Source organism: Schistocerca piceifrons, chromosome 3, assembly GCF_021461385.2.
Source record: "Schistocerca piceifrons isolate TAMUIC-IGC-003096 chromosome 3, iqSchPice1.1, whole genome shotgun sequence".
NCBI classification, from domain to species: Eukaryota; Metazoa; Arthropoda; class Insecta; order Orthoptera; family Acrididae; genus Schistocerca; species Schistocerca piceifrons.
In genome coordinates, this window is record NC_060140.1 from 296,764,894 (window position 1) to 296,776,976 (window position 12,083).

Here is a 12,083-nt window from a genome sequence, read left to right on the forward strand (position 1 = left end):
TACAATTTTATGTTCTTCAATGTCTCCACAACACGTGGCTTCCAGTCCTGCGGTATTGAGAGGTCATATGACATTTTGAGGATGAGATGTGTCCTTCCCCCCCCCCCCCCCCCCCTTTAGTTGCACAGTGAATGAATAACTAAACAGTGATACATCAGCCTTTTTGTATGTAATCTGCACATCCTTGAATGTATAAGTACAGTAGAAGTGGTGTCACACTGAAAGAAAAGAAACTGAATTAAATCAGTATCAAATGCATATCTGGAGAGTTAATTTCCAATATTGTCAAACAGCTTGAAAGTGAAATCAGACAATGAAGTGTCAAATTAATCAACCAAAGATTCACCATCGATTGATGGTTTGTTTTGTGCTCTTTTTTATGGCAATTATTGCGATTGTTCTCCCCCCCCCCCTTTTTTTTTTTGCAATTGCTTGTAGTCTGCCATTAAATTTTAAGTAGTGGTATCTCTGAATTCATACGGTGACAAAACAGCAAGCATATATATCTCCCTGGCAAGAACAGTGACACAGCTCAGAAAAGCAATACCTGAGAAATCACAATATAAAGAATAAATTCTTTAAAACTTATGGTGAAATAGTATAACCTTCCTTTAAATTTCAGGTAAGTAATGTTGGTGTAAATTCCATTAGACTTTTTGTGCACTTTAGGGCACTTCACACACATTTTTCAGTGACTAAACTAAAAACTGCCATTTTTGGACTTGTGTCACTTTTCTTGCCAGGGTGCTACTGTATATGACAAAAGGTATGTAGGTTACTTCAGAAAGTAAGTTTCACATTGTCCCATGCTAAGAACATTGTGTGACAAGAGTGGTGCATTGTTAGAAGAGAGCACATGTTCCAGGTTTCCTGCAGAGAGAGTTCTGGTGCAGTACAGAAAACAGATGCATTACAATATGGAAATGAAATAGTGCGGCAACTGGAAACGTATTCCAACATTAAAGTATGCAGAACAGTGTAATTGTTGTGGGGAAAAATGTCAAAATTGCACCCAGATTCACTAAATATTGGCAATATATGGACCAAATGCAATGTCACACCAGCCGTAAGGAATGATGCCAATAATTTGACCAAGGCTACACAAGACACAGATGATGCTGATTGGGAAGTTCAAATCTTGCACCATGCAATTTCTATCTTTTTGGCAGACTATAGGAACATCGGCATGGAAACACTTTCCAACGATGAGGACATTCACGCAGTGGTTCTTGAATGAGCCCATGACCAAGGAGCAGATTTTTATTGTCAAGTAGTTGAATGGTTGGCAGAATGTTCTGACTGTTGCTAACGGGGAAACTTGGTGACTATATTGAGAAATAATATCACATTTCTTTGTCACTTTGAAGTGTAGTGCAGCATTTAGTAAAAGTACTCGGCTTGCCATAAAGTGTCATTTACTTTTTAAAGTCCCTACATATCACACGCGAGAGTGGGAGTTGTATCTGAACTAGTGACAGAATCAAGAGACTGCTGCCATACCTATAGAGGATAGTGTGAAATCCTAAGAAATGCTATCAAGGAGATTGAGAGTATGAAGTATGCAAATTGAATTCATAATTATCAGAATAATTTGAAAATAATGTCATCTACACCGAGTTGACAAAAGTCATGGGCTGATGATATGTGCACGTATAGATGGCAGTAGTATCACGTACACAAGATATAAAAGTGCAGTGCATTGGCTGAGCTGCCATTTGTACTCAGATGATTCATGTGAAAACATTTCCAAAGTGATTACAGCATTTCAGAAAATGTTAGCAAATTCAGTATCAGGCATTACCTCTGACCATGGGCAGTGCATTAGCCATTGGCCTTCACTTAACAACCAAGAGCAGCGGCGTTTGTGTAGACTTGCCGTTGCTAACAGACAAACAACATTGTGTGAAATAACTTAGAAATCAATGTGAGACGTATGACAAACATATCCATAAGGACATTGCAGTAAAATCTGGTGTTAATGGGCTATGGCAGCAGACAGATGATGCGATTGCCTTTGCTAGCAGCATGACATCACCTGCAGCAGCTCTCCTTGGTTCGTGTCCATTTTGTTTAGACCCTAGACCTAGAAAACCGTGACCTGGTCAGATGAGTCCGGATTTGAGTTGGTAAGAGCTGGTGGTTGCTCCATAATGGTGTAAGATATGCTTATTTGAAATGGATTTGGTCCTCTGGTATGTTTGGTTGCTTGGAGACGATGTGCAGCCATTCATGGGTTCATTTTGCCAGACAACAGTGGAATTTTTGTTGATGACAGTGTGCCACGTCACAAGGCCACAATTGTTTGTGATTGATTTGAAGAACATTCTGTACAATTTGACCTAATGATTTGGCCACTCAGGCTGCCCAATATGAATCCAATCGAACATCTATGGGACATAATCAGTAGGTCAGTTTGTGCACAGAATCCTACACCAGCAACACTTTTGCTATTATGGAAGGCTATAGAGGCAGTATGGCTCAGTATTTCTGCAGGGGACTTCCAACAACTTATTGAGTCTATGCTATGTCAAATTGTTGCACTGCCCTGGGCAGAAGGAGATCCAACATGATATTAGGAGGTATCTCATGACTTTTGTCACCTCATGGTATAATGAGATGTGCCAAGGCAGTAAGAAAGTGAGCAAGTATCAAAACTCAGAAACGGTGAAATTGTGTCAATGAAACAACAGAGGTAGGCAAACTCTACATGGAAGCCACTGCAAATGACACTCTGTCATGTGGACTTCCTTCTGTTCTAAATAACAAACACATTTTTATGACATTAAGTCTGTGCCCGTAACTCACTGTTGTGCTCCACTCAAGGACATCATATTACTTCTTCTCTCCTAAATTACAGATGCTCATTGTGGTTGTGGAATGTTCACAACTTCAGCAAGTTGGGAGCAACAGTTTGTGGCCATAAAAGGATTGTAAGTTTTTGCAGCTAACATTTGTGTTGAGATAACTCTCTTGGTATAATGTATTTTGTGTACACCTACCGCCACAGTTCATGTTCTCAAAATCCAGCAGTGACTAATCGTCATGCCAGTTTCCACAAGCATGAAATCTTTGACAGATAGTGTACCAGCATATTGGAATTGAAGGTTTCACAAAAACCACCATCAACAATATATTTTGCAGTACATGGAATGTATTCAAAAATGAACAACCATCAGTTGTATAAGGGAGTGACAATAATGAAAATTTGTGCTGGTCCGGGACTCAAACCCAGATTTCCTGCTTCACGCAAGCGATAGCCTTAACCACATCTTGCACCAGACACAGATTTCCTTATGTCATCATTCCTGCATCAGAACCTGTACTTGCACACATATTACATAATTCCTGTGCAGGAGAGGACATTTCAGTTGAAAGTTGCCACCTGGTATCGGGGGTTGAACACAATATTTCAGTACTTGTGTTGTTAAGAATAACATTGCAGTATTCCTTCAGACATGTTTGCTCTCCTGGAGTGACTATGGAAATGTATTCGCTGTTGTGAATATGAACAAACATCAGCTCTACGTATGTCTGGCACAAATTTAGAAGTACAGGTTGTGATGCAGGAATGTGGGCATATGAGTTTGGGTCTGGCTGTGGGTTGTGCATTGAAGCCAAAGTGATTAAGTCCACTGCTTATGTAAAGTGAGAAATCCGTGTCTGACGCCCAGTCTGACACAGATTTTCATTGTTGTCATTCCCTTATACAACTGATGGTTGTTCATATTCATACCTGCAAATACATTTCGTGTATTTGATAACAGTTGAAGTCACCACAGTGCCTGTTCTTTCACACAAGCATGCTTGTCCAAAGGAACACTGCTTTGTTCTTAACAACACAGGCATTGCAGTATCATAATTGACAGTGTTACAATAAGTTATGGACATTTTCCGCTGTTGTAAAGTAGCATTCTTGATACAAGGAAGAAAGGGGGAGGGTTCACAATATTACATGGATACTATGTGAAAATCAAGGGTTGAAGTGTGACTTTTGTATTTCTTATAGTGCATAAAGAGGAATAAATGAAAAGCAGCTATTCGCTTGTATAGTTTTACAAATATTTTGTGCTTTTTCTGGTGCTCCTAATATTTGTGGAAGAAACTATTGAGAAGGGGGCAGTATTTTCTTTATAGGCTTATGAGTATCAAAAATTTGGAAACATACACTTTAATGCCAGAATGACATTTTCACTCTGCAGCGGAGTGTGTGCTGATATGAAACTTTCTGGCAGATTAAAACTGTGTTTCGGACCGAGACTCGAACTCGAGACCTTTGCCTTTCGCGGGCAAGTGCTCTACCAATTGAACTACCCAAGCTTGGGTAGCTCAGTTGGTAGAGCACTTGCCCGCAAAAGGCAAAGGTCCCGAGTTTGAGTCTCGGTCTGACACACAGTTTTAATCTGCCAGAAAGTTTCATACACTTTAATTGCTGATAATCATGGTAGAAGATGAGTATACTCACACAACTACTTCAATCTGTATTTTAATTGTGCACACTGTGTCAGGAGAATCTTTTACAAGAGCAACTGTCTCTGTTGTTACTCATTATAAAATAAATGTGGCCAGTTTGACTTTACTTGAATTAGCTGCTGCTAGCTTCTGAAATTTCATTCTGTTGATGTGTCACCACAAATAATTGGTATCATTTGAAGCATAATTAACAATGAGAAGGACTGGTACTCAGTTTGTCACTGTACCTTACCAATCTCTGTAACTATTTGGTAGTAAGATAATCTACAAAATGGTTTCTGGTTCTGTTTAGGCCTTTTCAAACTGGAGGTGATGGCACAGGCTGGAACATACATTAAGGAGTTTGTGCATGGCGATTTTGGTCGAACAACACCTGACCTAGGCCAGTTACTTGGTGGTGTGCAAGTCGACATACTGGCCCTTGATGTCTTGGTAAGTTTCACAATGAAATCTTCACAAAAACATTATTCGTTTAGTAATGACATTGTGGTGGCATGAAGGAGCAGCAAGTATATTTTATTACTTATTTAGTTTCCTGTCACAGCTGCATACATATTTCTTAATGGTCCATTTAGTTTTGAACTGTTGCCCATGCCAAAAAGTACATCAGTGATGAAAACTATAAATACAGAAGGTTGAAATATATAAACATTTTCAAGTATGCGCTATGTGTACAGGTCACAGAAGTTCATTACAACAGCTGTGACATATGTGTGTATTTATCATGTGTTTGTAAAACAGTTCCAGTGTGATATATAAAAGATTTGTTCTGTTCTAATAGTATACATTCGAACAATCTGTCCTTGGTACAGTTGGTTTCCATACAGTAGGTCATCTTGGCAAATGTAGTTGAGTATACTTGATAGGTGCCACCAGTGTTTAATTTGTGCTCCTGCACACTCTTGTCATGCCACAGCACCAATATGATTTCACTTATTTCAAATAGTACCTCTCATTGTTGTGTGCCTATCAATTTCACAATTATATTTGATACAAACATTACAAATTTTCATTTTTTAAAAACTTTTAAAATTATTCCAATCTTGATAAGAAGCAGTTGTAACATTACACATTTGGTAAAAAATTAAAATTTTATCCATAACGCTAGTGTACTGACAACAGCCGCAGGTGCATCTGTAATTTTAAATTTTACAATTTTTATTTTAAGAACTATTAAGTCATTCCAAACTTTTGTAAAGAAAATTGTATATTTGATTAAAAAATTAGGAACCTTATGTTGTAGTGACCACAGGCAATTGAGCTGTTGTACTATGGCCATTAGTTGACTGCTGTACTTTTAAAAATATTCCAAATTTCATAAAAAAATATTAGTAACATTGCATGCTTAATTGAAATAAAATTGTGTTCACATTGTACTGACAACAGTCCCAATCACTACCACAATTCTTTATACTCTGCAGATTGCTGTGTCGTCGTATGGCTAGAGATGGGCAGTCTGCTGCTGAATTCATTCAGCAAGCCAGATCTTTCTAAAGAGTGGCTACTGGATGATTCAGAACAAATGAATGATTTCAAAGTGTGTCTATGGTGGCTGTAATGAGGGGGGTGAAAATTCTACGCTAGGCTGCTGCAATGGTGCCACACCTCACATCCTTAAGAAAACATTTCCCAAGCTAGAAAAAGTGTGTTATACACATGTGGATTCGCGTACCTTACTAGTACATGATGCTCTTCTCTTTCATGAAAACAGAAAATAAAGAAAGCTCATTTTTTCTTTCAATATACTTGCTGTCGGGTGGTAATCATAGAACAAACTGAATAGTAATACTAATTATGATGATATGTAAGTAAATATAACACAATGGTACATCCAGTCTCCGAGTGGAAAAAACCTCTTTGACCAAATCAGGAATGGAATGTGGGCCCCTTCGCTTCACGATCTGCTGTACTGACTGCACAGCTACCGGGGAAAACGAGACAGAAGTGCTTCACTACGATACTTTAAGGCAGAAAACACTTCCAGCATCATGTTCTGCTCTTGATTTCAAAAGAATATCTCAGATTTCAGAAGCTAAATAAAGGTTTACATACTTCTGAGTGAGTTGTTACTTCTTATCCTTTGACTTAGCACTGCCAGTGATCATAAAAGCTGCTGTCTTCAACCGTTGTTCGGGCGAAGCAATCCAGGCGTCACTCCCCTCCCAGCAGCTCAGGCTCCCTACCACTCTCACCAGTCAGACACTAGGCTAACTCACTAGCTCACTACTCCCCACCATTCTCAAGAATTAGATTGCTGGGTAACTCTCTAGCTTACTACTCCTCACCACTCTCATGGATCGGATCGCAAGCTAGCTCATTGCTCCACGCTGCTCTAATGGATGAGACCGCATGGAGCAGACCACACGGTGACTTGCGGCATCACTCTGTTGTCTACGCTCTTGGCAAAGTGATACAGCTTGCATCTCACTTTCTTGACTGAGCGCCTCTCCATCCAAATTCAGCTCTTTATTCTCTGTAAGCTTATTTGATTTGTTCTAGTTATCGTATTGTGATGTCGCTCCTCTGATTTGTTGTTGCGAGCGTTCTTGTTAGGTGTATTATTATGTCTTCTTCTATGTCCCTTGCATTTATAGTTGCTGTTGTTGGTGTGTTGTTAGCATTTATGTAGGTTTTAATTACTGTGGGTGGACAGGATACTAAATGTAATGGTACGTATAACACACAGTTATTTTAGCGTAAGTGGTAGTCCATGTATAAAGGCTGTCTCAGGAGCCATGGTCAATATTCAGAGATCTGACAGGAACAATCATTTGAAGCAAAAACTATATCTGAAAATATACCCTATTCCCAGTTGTTTTCTGAGATGGAACATATTTAAAGTTACCGTTGTATGTTTTTCTTGAATAAAACGAAATCTGTGACCTCTAGCGAAAACTTGTCACAGTATAAAATTAAACTATATTATATTTCCTTTAAAAAGCTCCTATTCATTACTCAAGGACTTACAGGTTGTGTCAAGCGAGCGAGAGAAAACAGAAAATCTTGTGTGACGAGCATGTGTGGAGGTGTAGGTAAGCCAACTTGCGGTAGTTTCCCAACTTGATAGACCACATGTCCTACACTACTATGGTACATTGTAGACAGTGACAATGTACTGAACAATAAACAAAATAAGTAACAATGTACATTAAATATGTTCTGTCTCGGAAACAATTCAGAATAGTGCATATGTCCACAGGAAGTCTTGTGCTTCAAATGATTGTTCCTGTCATACCCCTGAATATTGACCATTCATCCTGAGACAACCTGTATATTATGTTTAATTTTTTATTCATTCATTTAATCTGAACAGGAGTCTTCTTACATCAGACCAGGGTTTTATGTATAATTACAAAACGTATTAAAATCACAGTTACTTAAAAAAATCATAATATTTTTAATATGGTGTCTCTTCTTCTTCTCTCTGCATGTATCAGTCATTTGCCTGTTATGCCCTCTTGGTTGAAATTGTTGATTTTCCTTGGTCTTCCTAAATATCTTCTGCCCACTGGGTAATAATTATAATCAGTTTTGGCAGTCTGTCATCAGGGTGTATACGACCCAGGACAACCGGGAGATCCGGGAAAAACCCGAGAATTTTTTCATCCGGGAGAAAACCAGGAAAAACCCGGGAATTTTTTAGAATTCCGGAAATTTTTCATTGTTTTAGTTTTCAGCTAAATTTTTGTCATTTTGACTGGTAAGAACCAACACTCTAACAAAGGATATTACTGTATCCCACTGTTGCAGAATAATACTGCAGCAACAAAACATGTACAAGAGAAAAAAAATGAAAATAAAACTTAAGTTGCAAAGGAAATGCACCGTATAGAACAACAAAACACAGTGCTCGTACAAGTGTCTGCCAACAGCAAAGTGTGTCAAAGGCTTTAGGAAGACTATGCAATGCTTCCTAACAATAAATTGCCTCCGATGACCGTGACGTGACAACTGTTGAAATTAGATTCGTTTGAGCAGTGGCGGGCGGGCTCTTGTGCATGCGCAGTTGAGTAGCATATGAGTAGTACCTTCTTTCGCTTCTGGTTACAGAAGTATGGCTGGGCGCCACTACTTAATATTGCCCCGGTTAGGAAATATAGTAAATCTGGCGCTGATGCTCAGAACAGTCTGAGTTGTGGTGGGGAGATGAATCGTCTGCTCGTGACCTGTGTTTACGTTCAGTGATTTTGTTGTTTTCTCTTAGTTTATTGCTCTCACGTTAAATGATAACAAACGGATTTTTGCGGTCGGGACTTATCAAATGAATTAAAATACGTTCGCATAATTACGAAAGGCTAAAATATGTTATTAGTTTTAGATTTTATTTCCACCTTCCTGACAGTCAAGCATTAATCGCCTTGCAGAACAATGAAGTTATTATTGTCGGTTTGCTAAAGAGATTTGGCTTTCATTAATTTTTTCTGTTTTATTTGAAATGAAGTGTTTAATTTCACTCCTTTCAAGTCATATATGGCATTGAGCCATAATAAAGAACCAAACATGAGATAATACAGTACTGGTACGGCAAGAAAATTTACGTACGAATCTGGACATATGAATGTGCATTATTAGCCGAATTATGCATTTTCGCATGGTTCACGAAATTTCGATGCTCTTGAAGTATCCTCTGATGTCTTATCTCTTTTATGACATAATGTAAAATCTTTTAGTGTTTTACAGTATGAACATATGGGCATTCTGCGTCATCATAGCTGCGTATGCGCGGTGATGCCTATTATCTGGCGCTCTCTTCCAACTGCTGAAACGAACCTATTTCTAACAGGTCACAGGAAAATATTGCGAATGGTGGTTTGAAAAGCATTACATTCAAACCAAATTTCCTTTTACGCAATATGAACTATGCACGAGAATGTACGATGAATTACTTAAATCACAAAATGTTTGACTCTCATTTAAAAATCAGCTCTTTCTGAGGACAACCATTTAGAAGAATTTCGAGCCCAGAAGATCAAACATTTACGTCGTTATTAAAAATTTTACTGGCACATTTATGTGATGTATCTTAAAGTGTAACACACTCGAAAAAGATCAACATTATATGTGGAAGCTCAGCTTCTCTTCCAGCTTATTAATCTTAGAGACCAATATTATATGTGAATGCTATGTATATTAATTTAAACCATTATCTTTTCTTATTTGTGTGCTCGCGCTACTAAAGAGTGATCTTGCTATTTGCTTACTATATCACATGTCCATGCTGTCATCAGCTGGCGAGATCACGTGACAATGAGCTATGACTGGCATACAAAAGCACCTCGCAGTCTCAATTGCAATGCTTCGGAAAGCGACATGTAGTGTTTGGTGGTATTCAAACTTATACCTTCGTAACACGGAAATATGCAGTGTACATGTTGCTGCCATCAAAGGTCTTTCAAAACATCCGTATATAAAAACATAAACATTCAAAGAATTGATGAGTTTTACAGTGCCGAGGAAGAGTATACTGTCACTTAACATGGAAAAAGTGTATTTTCACCCGGGAGAAAGTGTATTTTTAACCGGGAAATCCGGGATTATTTTTTCCTTGTCCATGTATACACCCTGGTCATCTTCCATTCTTGTGACATAATCCTTTCAGTTGTTTCTGTATTCTTTAACCTGCTCATTTATGTTTTCACTTTTAGTTCTTTTCTGATGTCTACATTCACTCTCCTGTCAGACAGAATGTACTCAGCTACTCTTCTTAACAACCGGATCCATAGTACTTGTATTCTGATGGGGATGAGTGTTTCTGCTGTGTTGTCCAAGCAAGAGATTCAGGGTCTAGGGAGCAGTAGTTATTATAAGCAGTAGTGGGTCAACATTAAGCTTGATCATTTGGACTGTGATATCGTCCTGTACAGTAATGCTGAGCTGAAGGATTTTTCAACTGTGTTGTCAATTCAAGAAAGAATTTTTCGTGATTACCATCATGTAGCTCCGTGAAATAATCAGTAAGTGTGTATTTTGTTTACAGTTCAGTGAAGGTTGTCGCTAAAGTCAAGTACTGGTTTAGTTTCTTGGTTGGGACAATGGGATCAGCTGCAGCTTCTACTATGCCTACTATTCCCTAGACCACACAAGCTTTTCCATAGAGCAACGGGTCTTTATGTTTCAGGTTAATGTATTGGCATGTCTTAGTTATCATTTCTCTCAGATTGATTGACTGTTTGCTTTCTAGTTTTATTTTCAAGGTTAGGAGGTTGTTTGTAGGTCCAATGTGCAGTGTCTCCAAGATTCATGAACTGTTTTAGCTCTTCTGTTAGCCAAGGTTCAGGTTTTCCCTTCTGGTTTCCAGTCTTTGGAGGAACATATTTATTGTGTAATAGAGTCAGTTTGGTAGTAAATTGATGGAGTTGGTCTTTCACGCTCAGGAATTGTATGGAAGTCGTCTCCCAAATTATGTCTTGTGTCTTGCTGCAAGTTCAGGTGCGCTGATACACTTAAAGTTTCTGTATGTTGGCACAGTTTATTCCTTACATATTTTAAGAGTAAGTCATAAATATGATATTGTGTGCTGATATTCCAGGTACGAATTGCTTTGCTTGTGGATTTCATGGCAAATATATGTATGGGGGCCAGACTATAGGCTGCGTTGTGGGTAGGTGCAAGCTGAAATACTATTAGATTTGAAGAAGAAACTACACACTTGAAATTCACAATGAAGGGGCAGAGCATTTATGTTAGTGTTCCTAGCATTATTTATATGCTCCTAAGTCAAATTGAATTTCGAAAAAGGCAGTTTTGAAACAGACTATCACGCCTACTTTCAGAGGTCTGTAGAGAATGCCCATTAGTCAAATTTTCTTAAGGGATTTGATATCTATGAACATGTGTTTGGTTTGTTTGTCTTCATTACTAACGGATGTGAGTAGCACGGTTGGTAATAAGTCAAAGTGTTTGTATGCCACTACTTCACCTGCTTTCTGTAGTGACTTAGGACAGTGCAGTCTATATTTAGGTAACCGGAGAACATGCTTGGCTTGAGCTAAGTGTCCACATTCATTAGGTGAAAGACATGGATGCTGATACTCTGAAATATGTGTTGGAGCTCGTCAAAATGAGTTTAAAGTGATGATCACATATGCTCTACATTAACAGTTCACATACACTAGTAGAACTAGTGGCTGCATGAGTAGAAAAGTTTGTAGTTCCTAAAGCACAGGCTTAGAGTTGCACTGGTTTGTTGCAGCCTTTATCCTCACCATTATCCTGCCAGTTCTTGTCCACACACTATGTAGCTCAAATTTGGATATCATATTATTCAAAATTTTTGTCTCTGCTCAGTGAAATCTTCTCATATTATCAGGCTTGTCTTCACGAGTTTCTTAATCACTATGACTGTTTCAGACCATTTCATATATGATACGAACTTCATGATTGTAGGTCTAGATTTTGCAGATCGTAACATTCTACATCCTACTCTATAACTTCTGATTGTAGGATGTACTGCATGTATGTTTGTTCTCACTTTAAAATTTTGCAATTTAAAATGAGTATCTTAATAGTAAATATTTTAATTTTACCAGTGTACTTTTCACTGCTGCACAACAGTATGTCATCCACATTGTCTTTGTGTAGAAGAATTATGAGTGATGTTCGGTACCATTTTA

At 38.3% G+C, this 12,083-nt stretch overlaps 1 protein-coding gene across 1 annotated transcript in view; it reads left to right on the plus strand.

Moving 5' to 3' along the window:
• LOC124789284 (tRNA pseudouridine synthase Pus10) overlaps positions 1 to 12,083 on the plus strand; it is a 79,211-nt gene that overhangs the window by 55,635 nt on the left and 11,493 nt on the right. The window contains exon 8 of the mRNA XM_047256590.1: positions 4,763 to 4,902. Coding sequence (XP_047112546.1) covers positions 4,763 to 4,902 — 140 coding nt within the window. The remainder of the gene's footprint in view (positions 1 to 4,762; positions 4,903 to 12,083) is intronic.